The sequence below is a fragment of the Tachyglossus aculeatus genome, chromosome Y4 (assembly GCF_015852505.1).
Source record: "Tachyglossus aculeatus isolate mTacAcu1 chromosome Y4, mTacAcu1.pri, whole genome shotgun sequence".
Taxonomy (NCBI): domain Eukaryota; kingdom Metazoa; phylum Chordata; class Mammalia; order Monotremata; family Tachyglossidae; genus Tachyglossus; species Tachyglossus aculeatus.
Window position 1 is genome coordinate 3,483,978 of NC_052096.1, and position 12,360 is coordinate 3,496,337.

The 12,360-nt window shown below is 47.4% G+C and overlaps 1 protein-coding gene and 1 non-coding gene across 2 annotated transcripts in view; one reads left to right on the forward strand and one right to left on the reverse strand.

The window, feature by feature from the left end:
• DNAH2 (dynein axonemal heavy chain 2) overlaps positions 1-12,360 on the forward strand; it is a 204,084-nt gene that overhangs the window by 136,683 nt on the left and 55,041 nt on the right. Inside the window, exons 47-53 of the mRNA XM_038768829.1 lie at positions 774-926; positions 1,441-1,532; positions 2,659-2,857; positions 2,949-3,173; positions 7,646-7,750; positions 9,026-9,214; positions 10,098-10,183. Coding sequence (XP_038624757.1) covers positions 774-926; positions 1,441-1,532; positions 2,659-2,857; positions 2,949-3,173; positions 7,646-7,750; positions 9,026-9,214; positions 10,098-10,183 — 1,049 coding nt within the window. The remainder of the gene's footprint in view (positions 1-773; positions 927-1,440; positions 1,533-2,658; positions 2,858-2,948; positions 3,174-7,645; positions 7,751-9,025; positions 9,215-10,097; positions 10,184-12,360) is intronic.
• On the reverse strand, positions 4,845-5,028 carry LOC119947422. Its single transcript, XR_005456496.1, has one exon. It is a non-coding gene; the product is annotated as a U2 spliceosomal RNA (small nuclear RNA).

Genomic DNA, 12,360 nt, shown 5'->3' on the forward strand with positions numbered 1-12,360 from the left:
AATCAATCAATGATATTTATTGATCACTGACTGTAGAACACTGCACTAAGCACTTGGGAGAGTAGACAACAGAGTTGGTAGACACAGTCCCCGCCCATTATTCTTCTAGACTGTGAGCCCACTGTTGGGTAGGGACCGTCCCTATATGTTACCAACTTGTACTTCCCAAGCGCTTAGTACAGTGCTCTGCACACAGTAAGCGCTCAATAAATACAATTGATTGATTGATTGATCATAGTATTTATTGTGCCCTGACTGTGTGCAGAGCACTGGACTAAGCGCTTGGGAAAGTGCACTACGACAGAGTTGTAGGCATGTTCCCTGCCCACAATCCACCAACTATTGTATCGTGCTCTCCGAAGCGCTTAGTCCAGTGCTCTGCCCACTGTCAGCACTCAATAAGTACCGAGGATTGACTGATGGCCCAGTCCTCCCCACGCCCCCGCCTTACCTCCTTCCCCTCCCCACAGCACCTGTATATCAATCAATCAATCAATCATATTTATTGAGCGCTTACTGTGTGCAGAGCACTGTACTAAGCGCTTGGGAAGTACAATATGTTTGTACATATTGATTATTTATTTTATTTTGTTAATATGTTTGGTTTTGTTGTCTGTCTCCCCCTTCTAGACTGTGAGCCCGCTGTTGGGTAGGGACCGTCTCTCTATGATGCCAACTTGGACTTCCCAAGCGCTTAGTCCAGCGCTCTGCACACAGTAAGCGCTCAGTAAATGCGATTGAATGAATGAATGATGGATCAATTTGCCGCCCAGGTGAATCCAGCGGACGGGGAGCACTACACCAACATGGTGGAGCTGACCTTTGTGTTCAGCATGATCTGGTCGGTGTGCGCCTCGGTGGACGAGGACGGCCGCAAGAAGATGGACGGCTTCCTCCGGGAGACGGAGGGGTCTTTTCCCAACAAGGTCGGGGGTCCCCCTACCCCCCCACCCAATTTTCCCTGATCAGGCCCGAGGCAGAAGGACAGATTCCCAATCCCCCGACCATCCCCTTCCTGCTCCCGTAGTGGGACTCGGGGGTCCCATCCCGCCTCTCCCTTCCCCATCTCCCAACTCACACTACCCCAGGGAAGAGTGGGAGGATGCTGGTTTTTGAAGCAGCGAGCTCCGTGTGGAGCAGCGTGACTCAGTGGAAAGAGCCCGGGCTTTGGAGTCATAGGTCATGGGTTCGAATCCCGGCTCCGCCACGTGTCTGCTGTGTGACCTTGGTCAAGTCACTTAACTTCTCTGAGCCTCAGTTCCCTCATCTATAAAATGGGGATTAAGACTGTGAGCCCCGCGTGGGACAACCTGATCACCTTGTATCCCCCCCAGCGCTTAGAACAGTGCTTCACACATCGTAAGCGCTTAACAAATGCCATCGTTATTATTTTTTTTGGGGGGGGGGGGGGGAGTGCCGGATAAACTCATCTCCCTCCAGGACTCAGTGTACGACTACTTTGTGGACCCCAAACTGAAGAACTGGGTACACTTTGAGGAGAAGCTCCCCAAGAGCTGGCGTTACCCGGCCAAGTAAGTTATCTTGCCAACCTGTACTTCCCAAGCGCTTAGTCCAGTGCTCTGCACACAGTGAGCGCTCAATAAATACGATTGAATGAATGAATGAATGAAGTAAGTGGAGGGAGGGTGACCTTGGGCAAGTCACTTCACTTCTCTGGGCCTCAGTTCCCTCATCTGGAAAATGGCGATTAAGACTGTGAGCCCCATGTGGGACAGGGACTGCGTCCAACCCGATTAACTAGTATCTACCCCAGCGCTTAAACCAGTGCTTGGCACATAGTGCTTAACAAATACCATAATTATTAATTATCATTATTATTATTATTATTATGGGGCTCATAGTCTAAGGGGAATGGAGAACTGAGGCACCTCCTTCCCTTCCCCACAGCACCTGTATATATGTATATATGTTTGTACATATTTATTACTCTATTTATTTATTTATTTTACTTGTACATATCTGTTCTATTTATTTTATTTTGTTAGTATGTTTGGTTTTGTTCTCTCTCCATCCCCCCCATCTTACCTCCTTCCCTTCCCCACGATTGATTGATTGATTGATTGATCTGGGACGGGGACAGAAGGGATCCAGGGCCTAAAGTAACCTCCCTAGCGCTTAGTCCAGTGCTCTGCACACAGTAAGCGCTCAATAAATACGATTGATTGATTGATCGATTGATTGATCTGGGGCGGGGACAGAAGGGATCCAGGGCCTAAAGTAACTATGAAGCATCAGGGTGGGCTTGAAAACTTGGGGCAGAAGCCCTGATGCCCCAGAAGGGCAAAGTTTAGTCGGGGGAGGTGTGGGGGGTGAGCCTGGATCCCCTTATTATTATTAGCCACCTATTTGTTAATCAACCAATCCACCGACGGTATTTACTGAGCACTTTCCGTGTGCAGAGCACTGGACTAAGCGCTTGGGAGTGTCCCAGACAACAAGTCGGGTAGCCACGTTGCCCTGCCCACATCGAGCTTCGGGTCCAGAAGGGCTGAGCGCTTACCTATCATCATCATCATCAATCGTATTTATTGAGCGCTTACTATGTGCAGAGCACTGTACTAAGCGCTTGGGAACTACAAGTCGGCAGCATATAGAGACATGTGTCAAGCACTGGTCTCCCCTGGGTTCCCCCCGCAGCGCCCCGTTTTACAAGATCATCGTGCCCACGGTGGACACGGTGAGGTACAACTACCTGGTCAGCGCTCTGGTGTCCAGCAAGATGCCCATCCTGCTGGTGGGGCCCGTGGGCACCGGCAAGACGTCCATCGCCCAGAGCGTCCTGCAGGCCCTGCCGCCGGTCCAGTGGGCAGTGCTCACCGTCAACATGTCAGCCCAGGTCAGTGCGGGGGGCAGGGGTTGGTCCCCTCCAGCCCGACGCCCCCGGCCCGCTGGCATCCACACCCGGCCCTCTCCCCGCCGCCCGCCAGACCACGTCCAACAACGTGCAGAACATCATAGAAAGCCGTGTGGAGAAGCGCACCAAGGGCATCTACGTGCCCATCGGGGGTAAGAGCATGGCCACCTTTATGGACGACCTCAACATGCCGGCCAAGGACGCCTTCGGCTCCCAGCCGCCCCTGGAGCTGCTGCGCCTCTGGATCGACTACGGCTTCTGGTACGACCGCGAAAAGCAGGTCATCAAGTACATTCGGGTGAGTGCGGGGGACCCCCGGAGGGGGCCGGCAGGGTCCCGGGGTAATAGACGGGGGGACAGAGGGAGGGAGGCTGTGCCGTCTAGCGCGAAGAGCCCCGGCCCGGCAGGGGAGTAGACTAGTCCCGACCGCGTGCCTTCTGTGTGACCTTGGGTGGGTCCCTGAACTTCCCTAGACCGCCGTTTCCTCCTCTGCCAAATGGGGATCGGGTACCCTCCTGCTTTTTTTATATAATAATAATAATGATAGTATTTATTAAGCGCTTACTATGTGCAAAGCGCAGTTCTAAGCGCTGGGGAGGTTACAGGGTGATCAGGTTGTCCCACAGGGGGCTCGCGGTTTTAATCCTCATTTTACAGATGAGGGAACTGAGGCCCAGAGAATAATCATCATCATAATAATGGTGGCATTTATTAAGTGCTTACTATGTGCAAAGCACCGTTCTAAGCGCTGGGGAGGTTACAGGGTGATCAGGTTGTCCCACAGAGGCTCACAGTTTTAATCCTCATTTTACAGATGAGGGAACTGAGGCCCAGAGAATAATTATAATAATAATAATAATGGTGGCATTTATTAAGCGCTTGCTATGTGCAAAGCGCAGTTCTAAGCGCTGAGGAGGTTACAGGGTGATCAGGTTGTCGCACAGGGGGCTCACAGTTTTAATCCTCATTTTACAGATGAGGGAACTGAGGCCCAGAGAATAATTATAATAATAATAATGGTGGCATTTATTAAGTGCTTGCTATGTGCAAAGCACAGTTCTAAGCACTGGGGAGGTTACAGGGTGATCAGGTTGTCCCACGGGGGCTCACAGTTTTAATCCTCATTTTACAGATGAGGGATCTGAGGCCCAGAGAATAATCGTAATAATGGTGGCATTTATTAAGTGCTTACTATGTGCAAAGCACTGTTCTAAGCACTGGGGAGGTTGCAAGGTGATCAGGTTGTCCCACAGGGGGCTCACAGTTTTAATCCTCATTTTACAGATGAGGGAACTGAGGCCCAGAGAATAATTACAATAATAATAATAATGGTGGCATTTATTAAGCGCTTACTATGTGCAAAGCACTGTTCTAAGCGCTGGGGAGGTTGCAAGGTGATCAGGTTGTCCCACAGGGGGCTCACAGTTTTAATCCTCATTTTACAGATGAGGGATCTGAGGCCCAGAGAATAATAATAATAATGGTGGCATTTATTAAGCGCTTACTATGTGCAAAGCACAGTTCTAAGCGCTGGGGAGGTTACAGGGTGATCAGGTTGTCCCACACGGGGCTCACAGTTTTAATCCTCATTTTACAGATGAGGGAACTGAGGCCCAGAGAACTTAAGTGCCATGCCCAAAGTCACACAGCTGACAAGTGGCGGAGCCGGGATTTGAACCCATGACTTCTGACTCCAAATCCTGGGCTCTTTCCACTGAGCCACGCTGCTTCTCTGCTGCTTTTATTCATTCATTCATTCAGTCATATTTATTGAGCGCTTACTGTGTGCAGAGCACTGTACTAAGCGCTTGGGAACTACAAGTTGGCAACATATAGAGACGGTCCCTACCCAACAGTGGGCTCACAGTCTAGAAGGGGAAGACAGAGAACAAAACAAAACATTGACAAAATAAAAGAAATAGAATAAATATGTACAAATAAAATAAATAAATAAATAGAGTAATAAATACGTACAAACATATATACAGGTGAAGTACTGCAATACCAGGTCGATGGGTGGAGTGGACGGAGCAATCCCCTATTCCATCTCCCTGTTCCAAAAATCCATTTAATATATTGTCCTCGGATAGAGGACGTAACAGATATTAAACTGATAAGAACAGATACTACATTTGATCTTTTATGACGTCTGTTCATCAGCCGATCAATCAGTAGTCCTTTCATTCATTCATTCATTCACTCAATCGTATTTATTGAGCGCTTACTGTGTGCAGAGCACTGGACTAAGCGCTTGGAAAGTACAAGTTGGCAACATACAGAGATGGTCCCTCCCCAACGGCGGGTGTTGGGCAGGGACTGTCTCTATATGTTGCCAATTTGTACTTCCCAAGGGCTTAGTCCAGTGCTCTGCACACAGTAAGCGCTCAATAAATACGATTGATGATGATGATATGTCCAGCACCGTTTTAAGTGCTGGGACCGATACGAGTTCGAGTTCATCCCTGTCCCATCCAGGGCTCACTGTCTAAGTGGGAGGGAGAGCAGGTGTTGAATCCCCATTTTGTTGTGGAGGAAACTGAGGCCCGAAAAGTGAAGTGACTTGCCCACAGTCACACAGCAGGCAAGTGGTGGGGCCAGGATTGGAACCCAGGGGGGCCCGTGAGGGACAGGGATGGTGTCTGATCTGATTCTCTTTGTAACAACCTTGGGGCAAAGCACAGCGCTTGGCCCAGAGTAAGCACGGAACCCGCGCCCCAGTTATCCTTATTATCTGACCAAGAACCCTGGGTGGAACAGGGCTGGGTCCAATCTGATTTTAGCGTGTTTACCTCATGACTTGGCACGTCATAGGTGCTTAATGAACATTCATTCATTCATTCAATCGTATTTATTGAGCACTTACTGTGTGCAGAGCACTGGACTAAGTGCTTGGGAAGTCCAAGTTGGCAACGTATAGAGACGGTCCCTACCCAACAGTGGGCTCACAGTCTAGAAGGGGGAGACAGACAACAAAACAAAATATATTAACAAAATAAATAGAATATGTACCAGTAAGATAAATAAATAGAGTAATAAATATGTACAAACATATATACAGGTGCTGTGGGGAAGGGAAGGGGGTAAGATGGGGGGGATGGAGAGGGGGGCGAGGGGCAGAGGAAGGAAGGGGCTCAGTCTGGGAAGGCCTCCTGGAGGAGGTGAGCTCTCAGTAGGGCCACTGTATTAAGCGCTTGGGAAGTTGGCAACATCTAGAGACAGTCCCTGCCCAACAGTGGGCTCACAGTCTAAAAGCCTCCTATGCACCAATGCGTGGAGGAGGAGGGGAAGCCACTTTTTTTGGAAAGGAAAAAATGCCCCAAAAAGTGGCTGTGAGTGAAGCGAATCCCACCATTATTATTCCCATTATCAATTCCCACAGCCCCTCCTCCCCTCCATGGATACCATCCGTTCAGTCATTCCTTCGGTCGTATTTATTGAGCGCTTACTGGGGGCAAAGCACTGTACTTGGGAGGGGACAGGAGAACAACAAACAGGCCCATTCCTCACCCACACTGAGCTCAAAGTCTAGCGGGGGAGATGGACGCCAATATATATAAATAAGTAGATAGATAAAGAAATTACAGGTATATACATATGTGCTGTGGGGACCTGACTCCTCACACCTCCAACACCTGACTCCCAGGGCGTCACTACGTCTGTGCCCCCAGACTCCCGTCTCTCCCGCGGCCACGGACTCGCTGCCCCCAGGTCTCCTCTAAAGGTGGGCCCATTCTCCTTCCCCCCACCCCGGGGACCCAGGAGCCCCCTGCCACATCCATTCAATCGTATTTATTGAGCGCTTACTGTGTGCAGAGCACTGGACTAAGCGCTTGTCCATTCTCCCCCAACCTCTGCTCTCTGGTAGCATCCGGGGACCCCCATACTGGCTGGTCCTAGGAGCTGAGCCACATCCCGTTGCCAGGGCAATCTCCATGGCAACAGACGGGAGGCAGTTGGGGTGGGTGCTGCCAAGCAACAGGGATGCTGCCACCATACAGATGGGGGACTCAGTCAGGATCATTCATTCATTCAATCGTATTTATTGAGCGCTTACTGTGTGCAGAGCACTGGACTAAGCGCTTGGGAAATCCAAGTTGGCAACATCCCCATCCGCCCCCTCCATCCCCCCATCTCCATCCCCCCATCTTACCTCCTTCCCTTCCCCACAGCACCTGTATATATGTCTACATATTTATTACTCTATTTATTTATTTATTTTACTTGTACATATCTATTCTATTTATTTTATTTTGCTAGTATGCTTGGTTTTGTTCTCTGTCTCCCCCTTTTAGACTGTGAGCCCACTGTTGGGTAGGGACTGTCTCTATATGTTGCCATCTTGTACTTCCGAAGCGCTTAGTCCAGTGCTCTGCACACAGTAAACGCTCAATAAATACGATTGATGATGATATAGAGACGGTCCCGACCCAACAGCGGGCTCACAGTCTAGTAGGGGGAAACAGAGAACAAAACCAAACATGTTAACAAAATAAAATAAATAGAATAGATATGTACAAGTAAAATAAATAAATAAATGGAGTAATAAATGCGTACAAGCATATATACAGGTATTTAATGTATTAAATACAGTATTATTAATTATACATTATTATTAAATACATTATTTAATGTATTTTAGTGGTACTTTCATGGTACTTCTTTTTTTTTTTTCAATGGTATTTAAGCTCTTACTATGCCAGGCGGTGTACTAAGAGCTGAACACGCGTGATGACGGGTCTGTGTCCCCCGTGTCTCCCCCCGGCCCTCCAGGACATGTTGCTGATGGCTGCCATGGGACCCCCGGGAGGAGGCCGGACGGTCATCTCCGCCCGCCTCCAGAGTCGCTTCAACCTCATTAACATGACCTTCCCCACGGTGAGGACCCATACAAGCCATCCACCCATCATCCCGGGGTATTTACTGAGCGCTCCCTGGGTGCGGAGCACTGGACTGAGTGCTTGGGAGAGGACAGTAGAACAATCAACAGCCCACGACGAGCTGACAGTCTATTCATTCATGCAATCGTATTTATTGAGCGCTTACTGTGTGCACAGCACTGTGCTAAGCGCTTGGGAAGTGCAAGTTGGCCACATAGAGAGACCGTCCCTACCCAACAGCGGGCTCACAGTCTAGAATCAATCAATCAATCGTATTTATTGAGCGCTTACTGGGTGCAGAGCACTGTGCTAAGCGCTTGGGAACTGCAAGTTGGCCACATATAGAGACCGTCCCTACCCAGCAGCGGGCTCACAGTCTAGAATCAATCAATCAATCGTATTTATTGAGCGCTTACTGTGTGCAGAGCACTGGACTAAGCGTTTGGGAAGTCCAAGTTGGCAACATATAGAGACGGTCCCTACCCAACAGTGGCCTCACAGTCTAGAAGGGGGAAACGGAGAACAAAACCAAACATATTAACAAAATAAAATTAATAGAATAGATACGTACAAGTAAAATAAATAAATAAATAGAGTAATAAATATGTACAAACATATATACATATATACAGGTGTGTGGACATAATGGTATTTATTGAGCACTCACTGTGTGCAGGGCACTGGACTGAGCGCTTGGGTGAGTCCGATCCAATAGAGCTGGGAGACACGTCCTCTGCCCACAATCAGTGGTATTTATTGAGCGCTCACCACGTGCACTGAGCACTTGGGAGAGTCCATCAATCAATCAATCGTCTTTATTGAGCGCTTACTGTGTGCAGAGCACTGTACTAAGCGCTTGGGAAGTCCAAGTTGGCAGCATATAGAGACGGTCCCTACCCAACAGTGAGCTCACAGTCTATTTATTTTAATTTGTTAATATGTTTTGTTTTGTTGTCTGTCTCCCCCTTCTAGACTGTGAGCCCACTGTTGGGTAGGGACTGTCTCTATATGTTGCCAACTTGGACTTCCCAAGCGCTTAGTCCAGTGCTCTGCACGCAGTAAGCGCTCAATAAATACGATTGATTGATTGATTGATTGATTAGAAGTCTAGAGTCCAATCCAACAGATTTAGCAGACACATTCCCTGCCCACAACGAGCTCCCCGCCTAGAGGAGGCCGAGCGGTGGTCTCCGTGGAGTGTGGGGGTGCTCGGGGGTCGCCGAGGGGGACCGCCCCCCGCCCTGAGCCGGCTCCCCTTCCCCCGGCACGGAAGGAGTCCCAGATCCGGCGCATCTTCGGCACCATGATGAACCAGAAACTGCAGGAGTTCGAAGAGGAGATGAAACCCATCGGGAACGTGGTGACGGAGGCCACGGTGGAGGTGTACAACACTGTGGTCCAGCGCTTCCTGCCCACCCCGGCCAAGATTCACTACCTCTTCAACATGCGGGACATTTCCAAGGTCGGGCCTCCCCCTAACCCCCGCCTCCATGCCCATCCCCTCCCTCCCTCAATCAATCAATCAATCAATCAATCAATCAATCGTATTTATTGAGCGCTTACTGTGTGCAGAGCACTGTACTAAGCGCTTGGGAAGGACAAGTCGGCAACATATAGAGACCGTCCCTACCCAACAGTGGGCTCACAGTCACAGTCTCCCTAACACCCAGTCCAGCCCCACCAACCCCCAACGATCAATCAATCCAGGGTATTTATCGAACTCTTCTAATAATAATAATGGCATTTATTAAGCGCTTACTATGTGCAAAGCACTGTTCTAAGTGCTGGGGAGGTTACAAGGTGATCAGGTTGTCCCACGGGGGGCTCACAGTCTTCATCCCCATTTTACAGATGGGGGAACTGAGGCACAGAGAAGTGCAGTGACTGGCCCAAAGTCACACAGCTGACAATTGGCAGAGCCGGGATTCGAACCCACAACCTCTGACTCCAAAGCCCGGGCTCTTTCCACCGAGCCATGCTGCTCAGTTGGCAACATATAGAGACGGTCCCTACCCAACAGTGGGCTCACAGTCTAAAAGGGGGAGACAGAGAACAAAACCAACCGTACTAACAAAATAAAATAGAATAGATATGTACAAGTAAAATAAATAAATAGAGTAATAAATATGTACAAACATATATACATATATACAAGTGCAAAGCCCTGAACTAAGGGCTTGGGGAAGTACTGAGCAATAGAGTTGGTAGACACAATTCCTGCCCCACAAGGAGCTTCCAGTCCACAGTGGGGAGGGGGTTTGGTCCAGCCGGACTTTGGGGACGGGGCCCGGCCTCGGCTCCGATCCTTCGGCCCCCTTCCCACCGACCGGCCGGGATCCTCCTAGGTGTTCCAGGGAATGCTGAGAGCCAACAAAGACTTCCACGATACCAAATCCAGCCTCACGCGCCTCTGGATCCACGAATGTTTCCGGTGAGGCGGCCGCCCCCATGCCCCCCAACCCCTGCTCCCCACTGTATTCCCACTCCTTGTCCCCCAGCCCTCCGTCTCCCACCTTATTCCTTATCCTGAAGCAGCGTGGCTCAGTGGAAAGAGCCCGGGCTTTGGAGTCAAGAGGTCGTGGGTTCAAATCCCGGCTCCGCCACTTGCCGGCTGTGTGACTTTGGGCAAGTCACTTCACTTCTCTGGGCCTCAGTTCCCTCATCTGTAAAATGAGGATGAATAATAATCACTTCCCAAGCGCTTAGTACAGTGCTCTGCACATAGTAAGCACTCAATAAATACGATTGATCATCATCAATCATCAATTGTATTTATTGAGCGCTTCCTGTGTGCAGAGCACTGTACTAAGCGCTTGATGATGGCATTTATTAGGCGCTTACTATGTGCAAAGCACTGTTCTAAGCGCTGGGGAGGTTACAAGGTGATCAGGTGGTCCCACAGGGGGCTCACAGTCTTCATTCCCATTTTACAGATGAGGGAACTGAGGCCCAGAGAAGTTAAGTGACTTGCCCAAAGTCACACAGCTGACATGTGAGCCCCACGTGGGACAACCTGATTACCTTGTCTCTACCCCAGCGCTTAGAACAGTGCTTTGCACATAGTAAGCGCTTAACAAATACCATTATTATTATTATTATTATTATTATTATTATTATTAGACTGGAAGTCCCATGGGATACAGGGACTGTGTCCATCCTGACTGTTCTGAATCCCCCCCCCAGCACTTGGTCGGTCGGTCGTATCTATTGGTCGCCTTACTGTGTGCCGAACACTGGAGTAAGTGCTTCAGAGAGGGTGACAGAACAATAGAAGTTGTGTTGCCAACTTGTGCTTCCCAAGCGCTTAGTACAGTGCTCTGCACACAGTAAGCGCTCACTAAATACGATTGATTGATTGGATGATTGATAGAACAGACACATTCGCTGCCCTTGGCTCATAGTAAGCGCTTAATGCTTACTATGGGAAGCAGCAGGGCCTAGTGAGCCCACTGTTGGGTAGGGACTGTCTCTATATGTTGCCAACTTGTACTTCCCAAGCGCTTAGTCCAGTGCTCTGCACACAGTAAGTGCTCAATAAATACGATTGATTGATTGAAAGAGCCCAGGCCTGGGAATCAGAAGAACCAGCCCAGGCTTTGGAGTCAGAGGTCCTCCAGTTGTCCGCCAATTGCCATTCATTCATTCATTCGTATTTATTGAGCGCTTACTGTGTGCAGAGCACTGGACTGAGCGCTTGGGAAGTGCCAGTCGGCGACATAAAGAGACGGTCCCTACCCAACAACGGGCTCACAGTCTAGAAGGGGGAGACAGACGACAAAACGTGGAGGTGGGTGTCGAAGCTATATGCTCATCATTAACAAAGTAAATAGGATAATAAATATGTACAAGTAAAAAATAGAGTAATAAGTAAAAAATAGAGGAATAAGTAAAAAATAGGGTAATAGTAAAAAATAGGGTAATAAGTAAAAAATAGTCAGTAAAAAATAGAGTAATAAGAAGTAAAAAATAGAGTAATAGTAAAAAATAGAGTAATAGTAAATAATAGATAAGTAAAAAATAGAGTAATGAGTGAAAAATAGAGTAATAAGTAAAAAATAGATAAGTAAAAAATAGAGTAATAAGTGAAAAATAGAGTAATAAGTAAAAAATAGAGTAATAAGTAAAAAATAGAGTAATAGTAAAAAATAGATAATAAGTAAAAATAGAGTAATAGTAAAAAATAGAGTAATAAGTAAAAAATAGAGTAATAGTAAAAAATAGAGTAATAGTAAGAAATAGAGTAATAAGTAAAAAATAGGGTAATAGTAAAAAATGGAGTATTAAGTAAAACATAGAGTATTAAGTAAAACATAGAGTAATAAGTAAAAAATAGAGTAATAAGTAAAAAATAGAGTAATAGTAAAAAATAGAGTAATAAGTAAAAAATAGAGTAGTAAGTAAAAAATAGAGTAATAGTAAAAAATAAGGTAATAAGTAAAAAAATAGACTAATAGTAAAAAATAGAGTAATAAGTAAAAAATAGGGTAATGAGTAAAAAATAGGGTAATAGTAAAAAATAGAGTATTAAGTAAAACATAGAGTAATAAGTAAAACATAGAGTAATAAGTAAAAAATAGAGTAATAGTAAAAAATAGAGTAATAAGTAAA